Here is a 13,338-nt window from a genome sequence, read left to right on the forward strand (position 1 = left end):
GCCAGCCTCAGCCTGTTTAACCCATTGTTTCTAAAGAGCTTCCAGCTGCAGGAGCCTCCACACTCTCGGGCCAGCTGTGGGTTCTTTGTTGAGTTGAAGGAGCAACTGAAAAAGGGCCCTGAAAAGTAAGGAGGACAGGAAATAAAGGCAAAGAGGGTGGACGACCTGGGCCGTACACAGTGGCCATGGAGCAGGAGACCATCTTCCCCGAGGGATGGGCCGAGGACTTGGCTACTCCCCTGACCATAAATGGCTTGGCCAGGGCTCTCTTGGAGCCACCTCTTGCCCTGTCACCCTTGCTCTCCCAGCTGGATGTTTCTACAAATGTGAGAGACAAGCCAATATCTCCAGCGAGAAAGGAGCTTTGCCAACGGCAGGGTTTGGAGAAGGCTCTTCGGAGGGTGTCGGAATGGTAAGTGAGAGCAGAACTAGCCTCTCTTCTCAGCCTGACCTTCGTCCTCTCTATAAAAACAACTCCCAAGCTTTTAAAGCTCACATCTCCTAATTCTAATATAACTGTAGCTTTGGTACAGTGAATTCAAGGGACTTGGTTTTAAATGATGTACGTATATGAAAAATACTAACAATTAAAAAAATTCTTGTTAAATATTTGCTGATCTCATCTTTTATTTTAACATTAAGGTTTGGTTTCTAACACCCTCACACAGTAGATGCTTCAGCTACATTCATTTCCCACTTGAAGCGGTGGGTCTGGTCACTGCCTTTATTCTTACTGTTCAGTCTGCCCTCTGCTACCTGTTTAGCAACCTAGATATTCATAAGTTGCATCGGAAACTTTCCACCTTTTTAAAAATTGACTTGTGATAGAAATTTGGTTGCGATTCAATCAAATGAAGTTTGCTAAGTTAGAAGGGAAAACAGAAGAGGCTCCCGTGATTCCTTTATGAAAGAGAATATTTAAAGGAGTGGATTTCAGGCTTTGGAGTTAGGAAGATCTATGACCAGCCTCTACCACTTAGCAGCTGGTGACCTTCAGGAACCTGTCTGGGTCGGTCCCCTTGCCCAGGGTGTGGGGAGAGAGCACTCCCCTCATGGGGAGGTTATGAGTGCAGTGTCTGACATACAGCACACCCTCGAGAGCAGTGGGTAATTATCCCATCTCTCCCTCCTTTCCCTCACAAAGAGCCAACTTACAACAAGTGACATTTAGCCACTGAGATCCTAAAGCGCCATCGGAACCATTATGTAGATATTACTGTGCTTAGACTAACAATGCTATATTTTAGCAATGTGTATTGTACCTAATTCCAGTACTTTGAATATTGTCGATCCATGTATGTGGTTCCATCCAACAAGAATTCCCTGAGCATCGTTCTGTGCTGGTCAGGTCTTGAAGAATATGACATCGTGTGAACCTTCACACAGCTAGAGTGTTTTACAGTTTGGACAGAGTTGCTACAGATGTTATTTCCTTTGGGCTCATCCAGTGAGATGGGCAGGGCAAGTTAATCAATCCCTATTTTGAGGATGGAAAACCTGAACCTGGGAGAATAGATTCGTTGTCAGGAAATAGCAGAGAGTTTGTGCCACATTTGCAAGGCCACACAGCTACTAAGTGACTGAGTCTGGATTTGAATCCAAATGAGATAACTCCAAACCCAGGGTTGCCTCACCCCTCCCAGCTGCTTCTCTAAAGAACACTGTGTCAGATTCTTCTCCGCCCAAATTTACGTGATGTTTTTCTCTCTCTCCATGAGAGCACTGTAGTGTTTCTAAAAATATAAATGTATTTCTGAAATTGGCCCAAATCTCCATCATCCAAATATTGATAAACAGCACGTGCAATGGCTTGCTTGTCGCTGTCCGTCCCTTCTGCTGTTCCTCCAAAGGCAGCTTTGTCTTGGGCCTGCTGACATCAGTACCCAGTACTTGCTGATGAGATAAAGCTCTGGGCAGCTGTATTCAATGCCATGACCAGCCAGTGTGGGCTTGGTTGGCGTTAGCATGAAGGGCAGTGCTTGGGTCCCTTGAGCAGGAAGAACCTAACCTACGATGATGGCCCACTTGCTCTAACGTTGTCCTAGAAAAATGTCTGTCTTGGTCTTGGTAAAAAATGATAGCAGAAAGACTGGCATCAATGAGCCCTAACTGCAGTGACAGGTGGGGCCGGGGAGGAGGAAGGAGCCAGTAGAGGCCCTGGGTAGGGACGGACCCTGATATGTGGGCACCAGGATAGGCTAACAATTTGGTGCCCCGTCGAGCCCACGATCTTTAAATATTGACACCATATTTGGGGGAGAGGTGAGGCTGGGTGCTGAGCGAGGAGAGGGTAGAGAAGGGCTAGCTTTTCTTCTGTGGTCCTGACTAGCTCAGCTCCAGCTCAGAACCTCTGCCTTGGACTCAGCAAAAACATAGGCCTTGTCTTCCTCAGATTCTCCCTCCTGGGAAGGGGTTTTAAGAAGCAGGTTTCTTGTTGGAGCATGCCCCTTGGGGATCTTTCTATCCCAAGCAGGAAGTACCAAGTACATCTAAATTCACACAGTTTCCTCCCTGAAAGTTCCTGGGTGGGGTGGGGGGTGGTGGGGGCAAAAAAAAAAAAATCGTTAGCACTTTCCTGAATTTCTTGTAATGTTTTTGCTACCTTTGTGGATTGGTGGCTAGCCCTTAGTCTGGGCCTTGTCCAGGACCTGGGAGAGGAGAGGGGGCAAGACTGACTCAGCGCTGAGGGAGGAACCAATGACCTCAGGCTCCTCTGTTCCTCTGCCCTCTTTGGGGGCCAAGTTTAGAAGCGGACACTGGGGCTGACAGTCTGTGAGACGAGTAAGTTCTCTTGGAATCTGCCAGGATCAGTGACATTAATGGAGGAGTCAGGAGCCTGGCTGACCATTCTCGGGAGTTTTCATGTTTTCTTCTTTTTCGTAGAGTTTTTCACTGAACTTCACACTGCCGGCCAATACGGTAAGTACAGCAGTCCTCACTCACCAGGTAAGTCAGAAGACATCAATGCAGACCTTATCCTAGGCCTCCAAAATGCCATCACATTAACCTCATGTAGAGTGATAAGGTACACAGTTCTTCGAAGGCACTTATAAAGAGTTGGGGGACGCTGAGAGAAATGTTTTCAATTATGAAAACTATAAATATACACGTTGTAAAGGAAAACAATAAAAAAGAAAAATAAAAGACCCACTCAAATTCCCATCAGCAGAAAATATCACTCCCTTCAGTCCTGTCTGAGTAGATTTTGACGTTGGTTGTCTTTGTACCATTATGTATGACTCTACATATAATTTAACATGTAGTGTTTTCCATCAGCTGTTATAACCATAACTGAGGATGGCCAAGTGATACTTCTTCAAGTGAATTATTTTCCTAATTGCTTAATCACAGTTAGGAATAATTTTGTGATAAACACAGGTATAGACCAATCTTTATCTGCCCTTAAGATGATTTCCTTAGTATATAGTCTAGAAGGGGAATTTTTGGGTCAACAAGAATGAACGTTTTGGGGCTCTTGATTATGACATTTAGCTGCAAGTAAGAATAAAAATTTCAGTTGATATTGGCACATAGTTTCAATCCAGAACTGATCTTTTATCATCAGTTCTCACGCTGTGGAGAGAGGAAACAGCCAGGGCTGTTTTTTGACCAGTAGTGCTACTGTGGTTGAACTGGGCATTGTCCCGGCCCAGTTTTTGTGAGTTTGGCTGTGCCAAATGTTTCTGATAATTTAAATGGTTATTTAAAGAGAATAAGCTGAGTTTACCTGGTAAGAGGAAACATAGCCAGGGCTCATGTTTACTGTAACGTGGGGGCATGGTTCTGGAGAGCCGCAGGGACGTAGAACCTTGTGACTCACTGCCCTCCTTCTGGTGCCCACTGCTGGCTGCTCTGGACATCTGTCCCCCGACTCCTCTGGCCCCCACTCCACCCACCTGGTGGGGCCCTTCCTTCTGAACCTCCCTGGCTCACTCTGCTTCCTGCTTTAGTTCTGCCTGTCGTCTGCAGACAAATTCCCCTATCCTTTAACTATTAAAATCTTTTAATATGGTCACTGCTGGAACCTTCCCCCTGGCTGCTCGAACTTAGCAAGTCTGTAGAGCCCCTGGGTTGTGCCTTATCCTGCCTTGGCCTACCCTATGAAGAGAATTCAGAAGTAAGAAGCCATTGCTTGGGGCAACAGAGGTGAGTGAGGTGAGAGAAAGGTCCTTATGATGCTAGTTGTCCCCTTTTGCAGTACCTCCTTTGTTAGCAGCCCTGAGAACCGTCCCTTCCTCCCTTTGAACTTGTGTAGGTTGATCAACCATCCTGGTCTGCCTGGGACTGTCTGGTTTTAGCACTGAATGTGCTACAACCTAGGCAAACTCTGGAAAACAAGGACAGTTGGTCACCCTACCTGGCAGTTAGGTTTCCACCACATAAACCTTCCCTTTTGGTGCAGCCGAATGCCAGTGCACTGGGAGGTGGGGGAGAGAAGTGGCTACTAGCTCATCAGAGCCTCTGCGAGGAGTTGGAAACAGGACCAGATATGCAAGACGGTCCCTGGCAGGCCATATGGAACTGTCGAGTACAAAACTTGGGTTAAGGTGCCGCATTTGGTCATGGAAGACAGTGTAGCACAATGGATAAGACCTTGGACTCTGGAACCAGACTACTTGGCATCTGCCACTCAGGGCTGTGTGACTTCACACGAGTTATTTCACTGCTCTGTGCCTCTTCTCATCTGTAAAAATGGGGATTATAATCCTGCTTCACTGGCTGTTGTGAAGAATAAATGAGCCAATACAGGAAAATTACTTCAATAGCCTGGCACATAGTAAGTACTCCACAATCATTAGCTGGTACAATTAGCAGGTGTTCATGAGGGCAGGAAAATTCATCTTGAGAGAGGAAGAAGAAAGCAAATATACAAAGCAGAGTACAAGGGAAAGGCCGAGAGATGGAGAGATTCCCAGAAGGGATGGCTTTGGTCCTGGCGAGTTCCTAGTCCTTAGCTCTAGTCCCTGGAGAAACTAGATTCCTGCCACTCTGAGGCTCCATGAAGCATCCCTGAATCCTTAGAGTTAACTCCTTTTTGGGGGGTCAGAGCCAGCCCCTGTAAATTTGTGTAACCCGAAGATAGAACATCTTACCTGAGAAGATATTCAACTCTTACGACAACCCAGAGAAACTGAACGCTTTAGGCAAATGCAGCATTAAGGTAATATAGTAGGGTCGGGGATTAGGTTGTATTTAGATAAAACTGTAACCATTTAAGTACCAAGTGTTAATACTTCCTTTATAGCATTTCTCCTTTGGTGGGAACTCTCTGGGAAAGAGGCCTAGGCTTGGAACACTCAAGTTCAAGTTAGATTTATGGTTATCTGAGGAACCTTGGACAAAAGCCCATAAATTCTCCGAGATCTAGTTCCTTTTTTTCTTCTTTTTGTCAGTAGACAATAATTGTCAAAAGCTTAAGTCCCAGGGACTCAAATGTACTCAAGAAGGTTGATGATAACATTAAATTAATAATAGGTCTGCACAGAGCTTTGCCAAGTTTGAAGGGATGACAAAAGCTTATACTCTGGTGCTCATAACAGCTCTAGGAATAGGTTCTAACGTCCTTATTTTATAGATGAAGAAATGAGACCCCTTAACCTGTGAGTCGGGACATCGCCGTTCCACTTCAGGCGGCGAGCCCAGGACCTACACTCGACCCCATGTAAACTTACCATAGTTTACATGGGCTAGTTGCAAATGCATAATAAATCACTACTCTGAGATTTACTGATCCAGGTAAGGTCACCAGAAATAGCTCAAAAATGGTGTGATCCGGTGGCCCTTCTTAATTGGAGATGTGAAGCAGAAACATGCAGTGTATCCATTCAATGTGGAATTACCCCAGGAACATGCATGGTTCACAACTGCAGATCCCCCCAAAGCCATTTACTTCGTTGCATGTTTGAAAATAATACAGAATAATTAAAGAGCCTCGCTTCCGCCTGTCTTTATATTTTTTCCCTCTAGCAGGTATGCTCAAAGAGTGCTGAGAAGGATGTGGGTACTAGCTAGGGACAGGAGAAAGCCTCTTCGAGTTGCAAAAAGGTGTTATGGCAAGTCCACGGGGGTGAAAAACAAAGACCTCAGCTGAGTTTCTGAATTCTCTCTCCTCATAACCAAATTTCATTCTTATTGGGGAAGCAATCAAGTAAGGTTCCATTTGGCAATTGTCATTTATTGTTTTTAACAGAATGTTTAGCAAAGGGGTGAACTTTAGGCATATAGCTTCACCTTTGACTGTCTTATATAATATGCATTACGTAGATTTTTTTTTTCTTAAGATGTATGTTCTTTTTCCACACAGACTTCCTCTCCAATTGTTACAGGTGGGAAAGAAGCAGTAAGTAGGCTATTTAAATTTTGGAGCCTTGGTTTGGTCATTTATAAAATGAGACTAACAATGCTCTACCCATCTCATGCATTTGTTCTGAGGATTAGATAAAGTTTGATGTGTGAACTGTCACCAAACACAGAATCCGGCTCAACTATAATTCTTATGACCATCTCAGCTCAAAAGTGGGGAGAGCGTACAAAATCACAGATGAGTTTCACAAAGTGTTGAGCAAAAGAAGCTAGACACAAAAGAGTATGGCAGGTCCTGGAATAAGGTCGTTTAGTTGAATGTTGTTTCATTTTGACATTGATGAGATGCTATAAGAACTCTTGTTTATGTTAATTAGTCCATGGTAAAATTGGTTTCATTATACATTATTTCTCCAAAGTTCCAAGAACCTACTGACACTGTTAAGTGAGGACTGTCTTAACATACTTGCCGTGTGCATCTAGATGATGTTGAAAAACAGACAAAACTAATCTACAAGGAGAGATCTCTGGATCGTGGTTATACAAGGGAGTATGAGGGGCCTTTCTTGGGTGTTGGCAATGTTCTGTTTCTTCATTTGGGTGCTGGTTACATGGATGGATTCGTCATGTGAAAAGTCATCAAGCTGTATATTCATGATCTATATACTTTATGTTATATATGAGAATTATACACTTATAGCTAATTTGCAGATTATCTTGGATATTCCAGATAATGTGCAAATCCGAAGATTTATGTGGCTATAAGTATGACTATTTCCGCTCAGATAAAAGTAATAACGGGAATTTGAAAATTAATTAATGCATTTAGTGTAAATAAATTTTTTAAAATTCACATCAAAATAGTGTGGGATTTAATAAAACATTTTACTTTTTGCCAAACTGATAGGTAAATATGGTATTCAATTGTTGCTTAGAATTGTATCTTAGCTTTTTCGATGTCGATGAGACATTCGTATTTCTATTCTTAGGAATGGACTGTTCATATCCTTTGCCCATTTTTCTACTAGATTATCACCTTTTCCCAATTGACTTAAACTATATAAATTAAGTACTATGAAAATGAGTCATTTCTAATGTACACTGCAAACATTTTTCACAGTACTTCATTACCCTTTTGATTTTGTATATAGGGTTTCTGAGATTTTTGTTTTGTTTTATTTTTAATCAATCAAACTTTTTCTTCTTGTGGAAGCTGACTCTGCTTTTCTCTCTGTGCCAGGACTGTGGGCCCTCTCTTGGATTAGCCGCAGGTATCCCGTCCCTGGTGGCCACAGCACTTCTGGTGGCTTTACTATGGACTCTGATTCACCGAAGAAGAGGCAGCACTGAGTCCACTGAGGTGATTAGCAGCTTCTTTGGGTCTGGATGTGCTGGCAGGAATATTTCAGTGAACTGGCTTTTGGGCAAAAAGTGTCAGGATTTGTGTCTGTTTTCTGAGGACAAGATGGTGGAGATCCCTATGCCTCAATTTCTAGCTCAGATTCATGACATTATGCTCCAGGCAGAGCTGATTTGTCATATACAACCTCAGCTCACTTGAGGAAATCCATGATAACAAGGATGATATTTAGGGTGGCAAAAAGTAGCAGTGAGGAGGGATGTTGCTACGGCAAATGCATGTCTATGCAGTGGGCGTGTTTTCTAAAGTCAAAAAACAAAAGGGCACAAGCTTCATAAAGAGGATGGAGATAATCTTAGGAAAGATAGGAGACAAAAGATGCTAAGGTATGGATGGTAGGAATACGGCCAGAGGATGTGGCTTTATTTGTCTTTGCTCTTTTCCCACATCTGAACACACATCAGTCATAAGGGACGCTACCAACATCCACACCTTTCCAAATGCCAGATTGTTCTGGGGATCATGCTCAGAATTCAGCCAGGCCAATATCCAGCGAGGTTCTATAGTTGTGATACAACTGTGCTGTGTGGACTCTGGGTTCTAATTCCATCCTCTATTTATGAACATTCTTGGTGTTCTCACACTGGTGAACACTCATGGGGAGATAGAAACCAAGGCTCTAACCGTGGCTCTGACACTCAACGATTTCTGTGATCTTGGACCAGTGACTTAATGTTTTCTGTGCCTTGATTAGTTCAACTTAATAGGAGTCATAAAAACTACTCTCCGTATTTTAAGAAGTAAAGGATGAAATGAGATCATGGATGTAAAAATGTGTCAATAAGCTATAAACTTTGAACACATTAAGAAGTATTGTGGTTGCTGGTGGTGTTATTTTAAAATCATCTGGGAAGATACCAGTCACCAAAACCAATTAAATCATTATTACTGGATGATAGAGATGTGGCACTAGTCTTTAAAAAAACACAATATTTTATTATGAATAATTTTAAACAAATATTAAAGTAGAGAGAATAGTATAATGAATCTAATTATCAACTCACGGCTAATTGTATTTCATCTTTACTTCCACTCACTTCTCCACACTGTCGATCCTGGATTATTTTTGAAGTAATTCACAATAGTATTTCTTGTTTATGTTTTGGAAGGGGTGAATTATTTTTGCTTGCTTATTTTGGTTTGTTTTTAAAGTTCTCTAGTGATTGTAATATGCACCCAGGTTGAAGAACCAGTGGTTTTAATCATGGTCATGGGCACATGCTGTGACCCTTCATGTCTTCTTTCTTTCTATCTGTCTGTCTGTCTATCTATCTATCTATCTATCTATCTATCTATCTATCTATCTATCTACGTATCTATGTATCTATCTATCTATCTATCTATCTAGTATTTATTTATTTGTTTGTTTGTTTATTTATTTTTATCAACTTAGGAAAGTGAGAGGCCATGTGAAATTACAGAAATTGATGACAACCCCAAGATAGCTGAGGTAAGAACTATTGATTAGAATCACTACATATCATCATACAGTAAACAAACATTGTAAAACAAGAGTTTTAAAGCCTTTTTCATGTACAGGAGAAGTATAGTATGAGCAAATATGGAAAAGAGATGACCAAGTAAAACTCAAGCATGAAAGAGGTTCTCAGTATTTTTATTGGCTGGACAGGAATTTAAAGTTGATTTAATATTAGAAAATCAATTTAATATAATTTATTTCACTGACAAATGAAAAGAGAAAAATCATGTGACTATCTCAATAGCAAAAGAGAGTTAAAAAGATTAAATGGCCTTTTGTTATGTGAACTCCTAGCAAACTAAAAACATAATAGGAACTTCCTTAAATTGAAGAGTTTTTTTTGTTTTTTTTTAAATTACAGCGAACATCATACCTAAGGGTAAAATGTTAATGCATTCTCTTTACCATCAGAAACAAAATGAAGATGCTCGCTATTACCACTTCTATTCAACATTGTAGTTTAGGCCCTAGTCAATGCAGTAAGATAAGAAAGAGAAGTAGAAAGTATAAGACTGAAAAAGAAGAAACAAAACTGTCATTTCCAGACGATATGATTATCACAGATAAATTATTAGAATTAACAAGAGATTCTAACGAGTTTATTAGACACAAAATCAGTTTATAAAAGCGATTTGTATTTTTAAAAATCAATAACGGCTAGAAAAAGTAATTTCAAAAAATATTTTGTAGCGGCAATAAAAATATGTAGAATGCTGAGGAATAAATCTAACAAAGACATATAATCCATTTATGAAGAAAAATTAAACTTTAGTAAAAGATAATATATAAGACCTAGATAATGGGAATCACATACCATGCTCCTGGACAGGAAGACTCAATAGCATAAAGATGCCAAACAACCACAAAATGATCTACATAATAAATGTAATTCTAGTATAAACCCCAACAGATTTTTTTTCATGGAACTTAATAACGTGCTTCTAAAATCTGTATGGGAGAAGGCAGGAAAGAGATTTAAAAAGTAACAATGAACAGATGGTCTAGAAAACAAATAGCAAGATGGTAGATTTAAACCTAACCGTAAAAATGATCCCATTAAATGCAAATGGTACACATACCTCAGTTAAAATAAAGAGATATTCAGATTGGATATAAAAACAAGATCCAATTTTATATCGCCTACTGAAAGTCCCTTTAAAAATAAAGACACTAACAGATTAAAAGTGAAAGAATAGAAAAAGATAACATGCTAACATTAAGCAAAAGAATGTCGAATGGCCTGAAAACCCACCCAAGGCAGCAAGCTCAGGCAATTGTAGACCTCTCTAGGGTCTACAATTTATGTCTCTCCAGGGTCACTGTCCTTTCTCGCCACTGTCTTGAAAACTATTATTTTAGATGTTGTGTCTGATTTTTGGTGGTTTTAGATGGGAGGGTGAATCTGATTGCTGTTACTCCAACTTGGCCAGAAGCAGAAGTCTTTGCTGTACTTTTTTAAAAACCTGTTTGTTTTCTCAAGAATCCTAGGAGGGCACCCACTCATGAGAAGAATATGATGGGAGCAGAAGAAGCTCACATATATGTGAAGACTGTAGAAGGAAGTGAGGGGCCCGTGCGTGATACTTACCGTCCCACTGTAGAAACGGAGAGAAGGAGGGGACTGTGGTGGCTTGTGCCGAGACTGAGCCTGGAATGATGCAGCTCAGTCAAGGAACAGCCCTGGAGCTGGAACAGAGCTGAAAAACCAGAGTTTTGTGCTTAGAGAGGGGAGAGATGCAAAGCTGCTTCTTGACCAATCCAAATTTCATTGATAGATTTGGAAAACAATTGGGTTGATTTGTCTCTTTAGGGGACAGATCTGATAAGGTTCATTCCAACTCTCACCTCTTGTGGTTTAATAAGCAGTGAAGCCCAAGCGAAGTCACTGTGCATCCAGAAAAAGCCCTTGGGCCCTGTTCCTGAACACAGTGAGAATTCGCTTTTCTCTGTGATTTTGGGAAAGGGGCTTTATTTCTGAGTGTCTTGCCTTTTCATCTTTTTTTCACATTCCATTTCTCAGAAAACCACCAGACCTGGCTTCCATGGAAGGGTTGGCCAAGGTCAGCATGGTGCAAGTTAGGATATAAATGAAATTTAAGGGGACGTAAGAGGGGAAGCAGTTCCTTATTTCTCATCTCAGGGTGGAAAGCATGTGGAGCCACATGTTCCCTGACTATAGGGCAGCATGTGGCTGGATCATTCGTCACTCTCACTTGTGTCTGTGATCAGACAGTATTTAAGGAAGGCAGTTTTGCAATGGTGTGTGTGTATGTGTGTGTGTTGAGGGTGAAGAGTGTGGAAGGAAGGCAGAGGTGGTTTCAAATGATTATTAGAAATGAGGGCTATATCCATTTCGTGGGGGCGGGAAGAAAGGCCCAAGTCCTTGGACTATCCTGGGGGAAAACTCATTGTCAGAAAGAGAGATCCAAAAGACTCTGAATACATGAACCCTGGACCAAAGGGATGGGCCAGGTGGCAGTGTGCCTGCCATCTGAGGGAAGCCTGTGGACAGTGTCAGCCTGCTCAGGCCAGGCCTTCATCATGGCTTCTGCGAGGGGGCTTCCAGGGGTCCTAGTTCCCCCACACAGGGCCGTTGTTTATGAGTAGGTCTGGTCTCCTGATGGGACAACTTGGTCCAGGGCATTTCAGAGGCCATCTGCCAGCTCCATGCACCACCTTGATACGCAGTGGGCCTCTGAGGAACACCACCCCCCGCCCCCGCCTTTTCTTTAAATAACCAAGAACAGGTTCTATAAACCCAGTCACTACCATACGCTTGCCCTTGCTTTTCAAAGTCCTATTTTTGTGCTAAGTCCCCTGGGTCCAGTGATCTTGACAAAGCAGATTTGGCCATTTTTAAACAAATGTTCCTCATGATCCAGATACTTGTACTTCTCTTACATGTTGGGAAAAATTTTGAATTTGCTGAGAACATGACTGTGACCTTGGCCCTGATGCTCATAGATGCCAGCTCTAGGTAGATTGTTGACAACTGGAAGCTTCAGCTCTGTCCCTACAAAATGTAGATAACAGTTTTTAACCTCCTACCCCAGGGAGGTTGTGAGGCAGGACTGAAATATGCGTGTGAATAAGACTTGGAGTCTATAAAGTGAGGTGTGATTTGTATTTTGAACCATTTATTTTAATTCTACTTATAATCTATCACTTAGAATATTTATTTCAAATTGTTTCTACTAAATTAGCAAGGTTCAGTATTTCTGTCATTTTTGTTGCTGCAATACACAAGAACTTATTTTGGAATAAAGTGAAAAGTAAAATGGTTGTTCTTATGAACCTACAACGCGTCCGTGGTTTTTCTTTGCCTATATTAAAGTACATGACATTGGCCCTGGGGTTGGAATCAAGGTTATCCCCGGGATATCCCTGGTGCTGGCACTGTCTCTGCTGGGCTTGCAATGGAGCTGTTCAGCAGCCAGTAGTATTGTGAGGAAAACCCTGAGACCAGGAGTCAGAAGCTACGGTTCCCCATCCCAGGGCTGGTGCTAGCTTAGAGATGCTCTTGGGCCCAGTTGCACAATGTGTTATGGTCTCATTTCTTCATGTATCACCTGATGTTTGGACTGGCTTCTTTCTAAGGTTATATCTAACCGATTCAAACATTCTACTTTTATTTTTTCAAATCCTGCAAAGTACCGCCTTGCGCCTCTCTGCTCGCCACTCCCGTCAGCACAGCTTTCTGGATGCTGCGAGGTCTTCCTTAGCTCTTGGCTTTGCAGGTGGAGAGAGATACTTATTTCTCTGGTGTTTTGACAATAAGCAACAGTTTTGCGTAGTTTTTCTTCTGGCATTTATCACTTTAAAATTGTAATGCTAAGTAAAGACAACAATCATCAATGAATGACTGACTTTGGAAGCATTGCCTATTCATACAATCTTTGTACTCCCACCATTCTGGTGAGATTTATTGATTGATGCCTAAGTTAATTTAACAAACGTGCATGGTTTTCCACATATGTCAGATGATCTCCTATGTCCTATGACAATATTGGGGATGCAATGAAAAAGCTAAAGGCAAATGAGTTTTCTGGAAATGTCTCTCCACCCAAATGAACATGGAGTCTCCTATATGACCAAGGAAATACTATCAGGAAAGCTTTCATTGAGGTGTTTTCCT

General features: G+C 41.7%; 1 protein-coding gene across 1 annotated transcript; it reads left to right on the forward strand.

Moving 5' to 3' along the window:
- Positions 1–321: 321 nt before the first annotated feature.
- Positions 322–10,882, forward strand: OPALIN (oligodendrocytic myelin paranodal and inner loop protein). Its single transcript, XM_039872430.1, has 6 exons — positions 322–412; positions 2,884–2,919; positions 6,305–6,340; positions 7,544–7,663; positions 9,117–9,173; positions 10,684–10,882. The coding sequence occupies exons 1-6, from the start codon at positions 410–412 to the stop codon at positions 10,858–10,860; spliced, it is 429 nt and encodes a 142-aa protein (XP_039728364.1). The 5' UTR covers positions 322–409; the 3' UTR covers positions 10,861–10,882.
- Positions 10,883–13,338: the final 2,456 nt, after the last annotated feature.

Source organism: Pteropus medius, unplaced genomic scaffold, assembly GCF_902729225.1.
Source record: "Pteropus medius unplaced genomic scaffold, Ma_sr-lr_union100, whole genome shotgun sequence".
Classification (NCBI taxonomy): Eukaryota; Metazoa; Chordata; class Mammalia; order Chiroptera; family Pteropodidae; genus Pteropus; species Pteropus medius.

What these genes read in the sequence shown, in the direction of transcription:
- OPALIN (XM_039872430.1), top strand. An exon ending in TTACAGGTGGGAAAGAAGCA is followed by an intron (nt 6,341 to 7,543) that starts GTAAGTAGGCTA and finishes TCTCTGTGCCAG; the next exon opens with GACTGTGGGCCCTCTCTTGG. An exon ending in GCAGCACTGAGTCCACTGAG is followed by an intron (nt 7,664 to 9,116) that starts GTGATTAGCAGC and finishes TTATCAACTTAG; the next exon opens with GAAAGTGAGAGGCCATGTGA.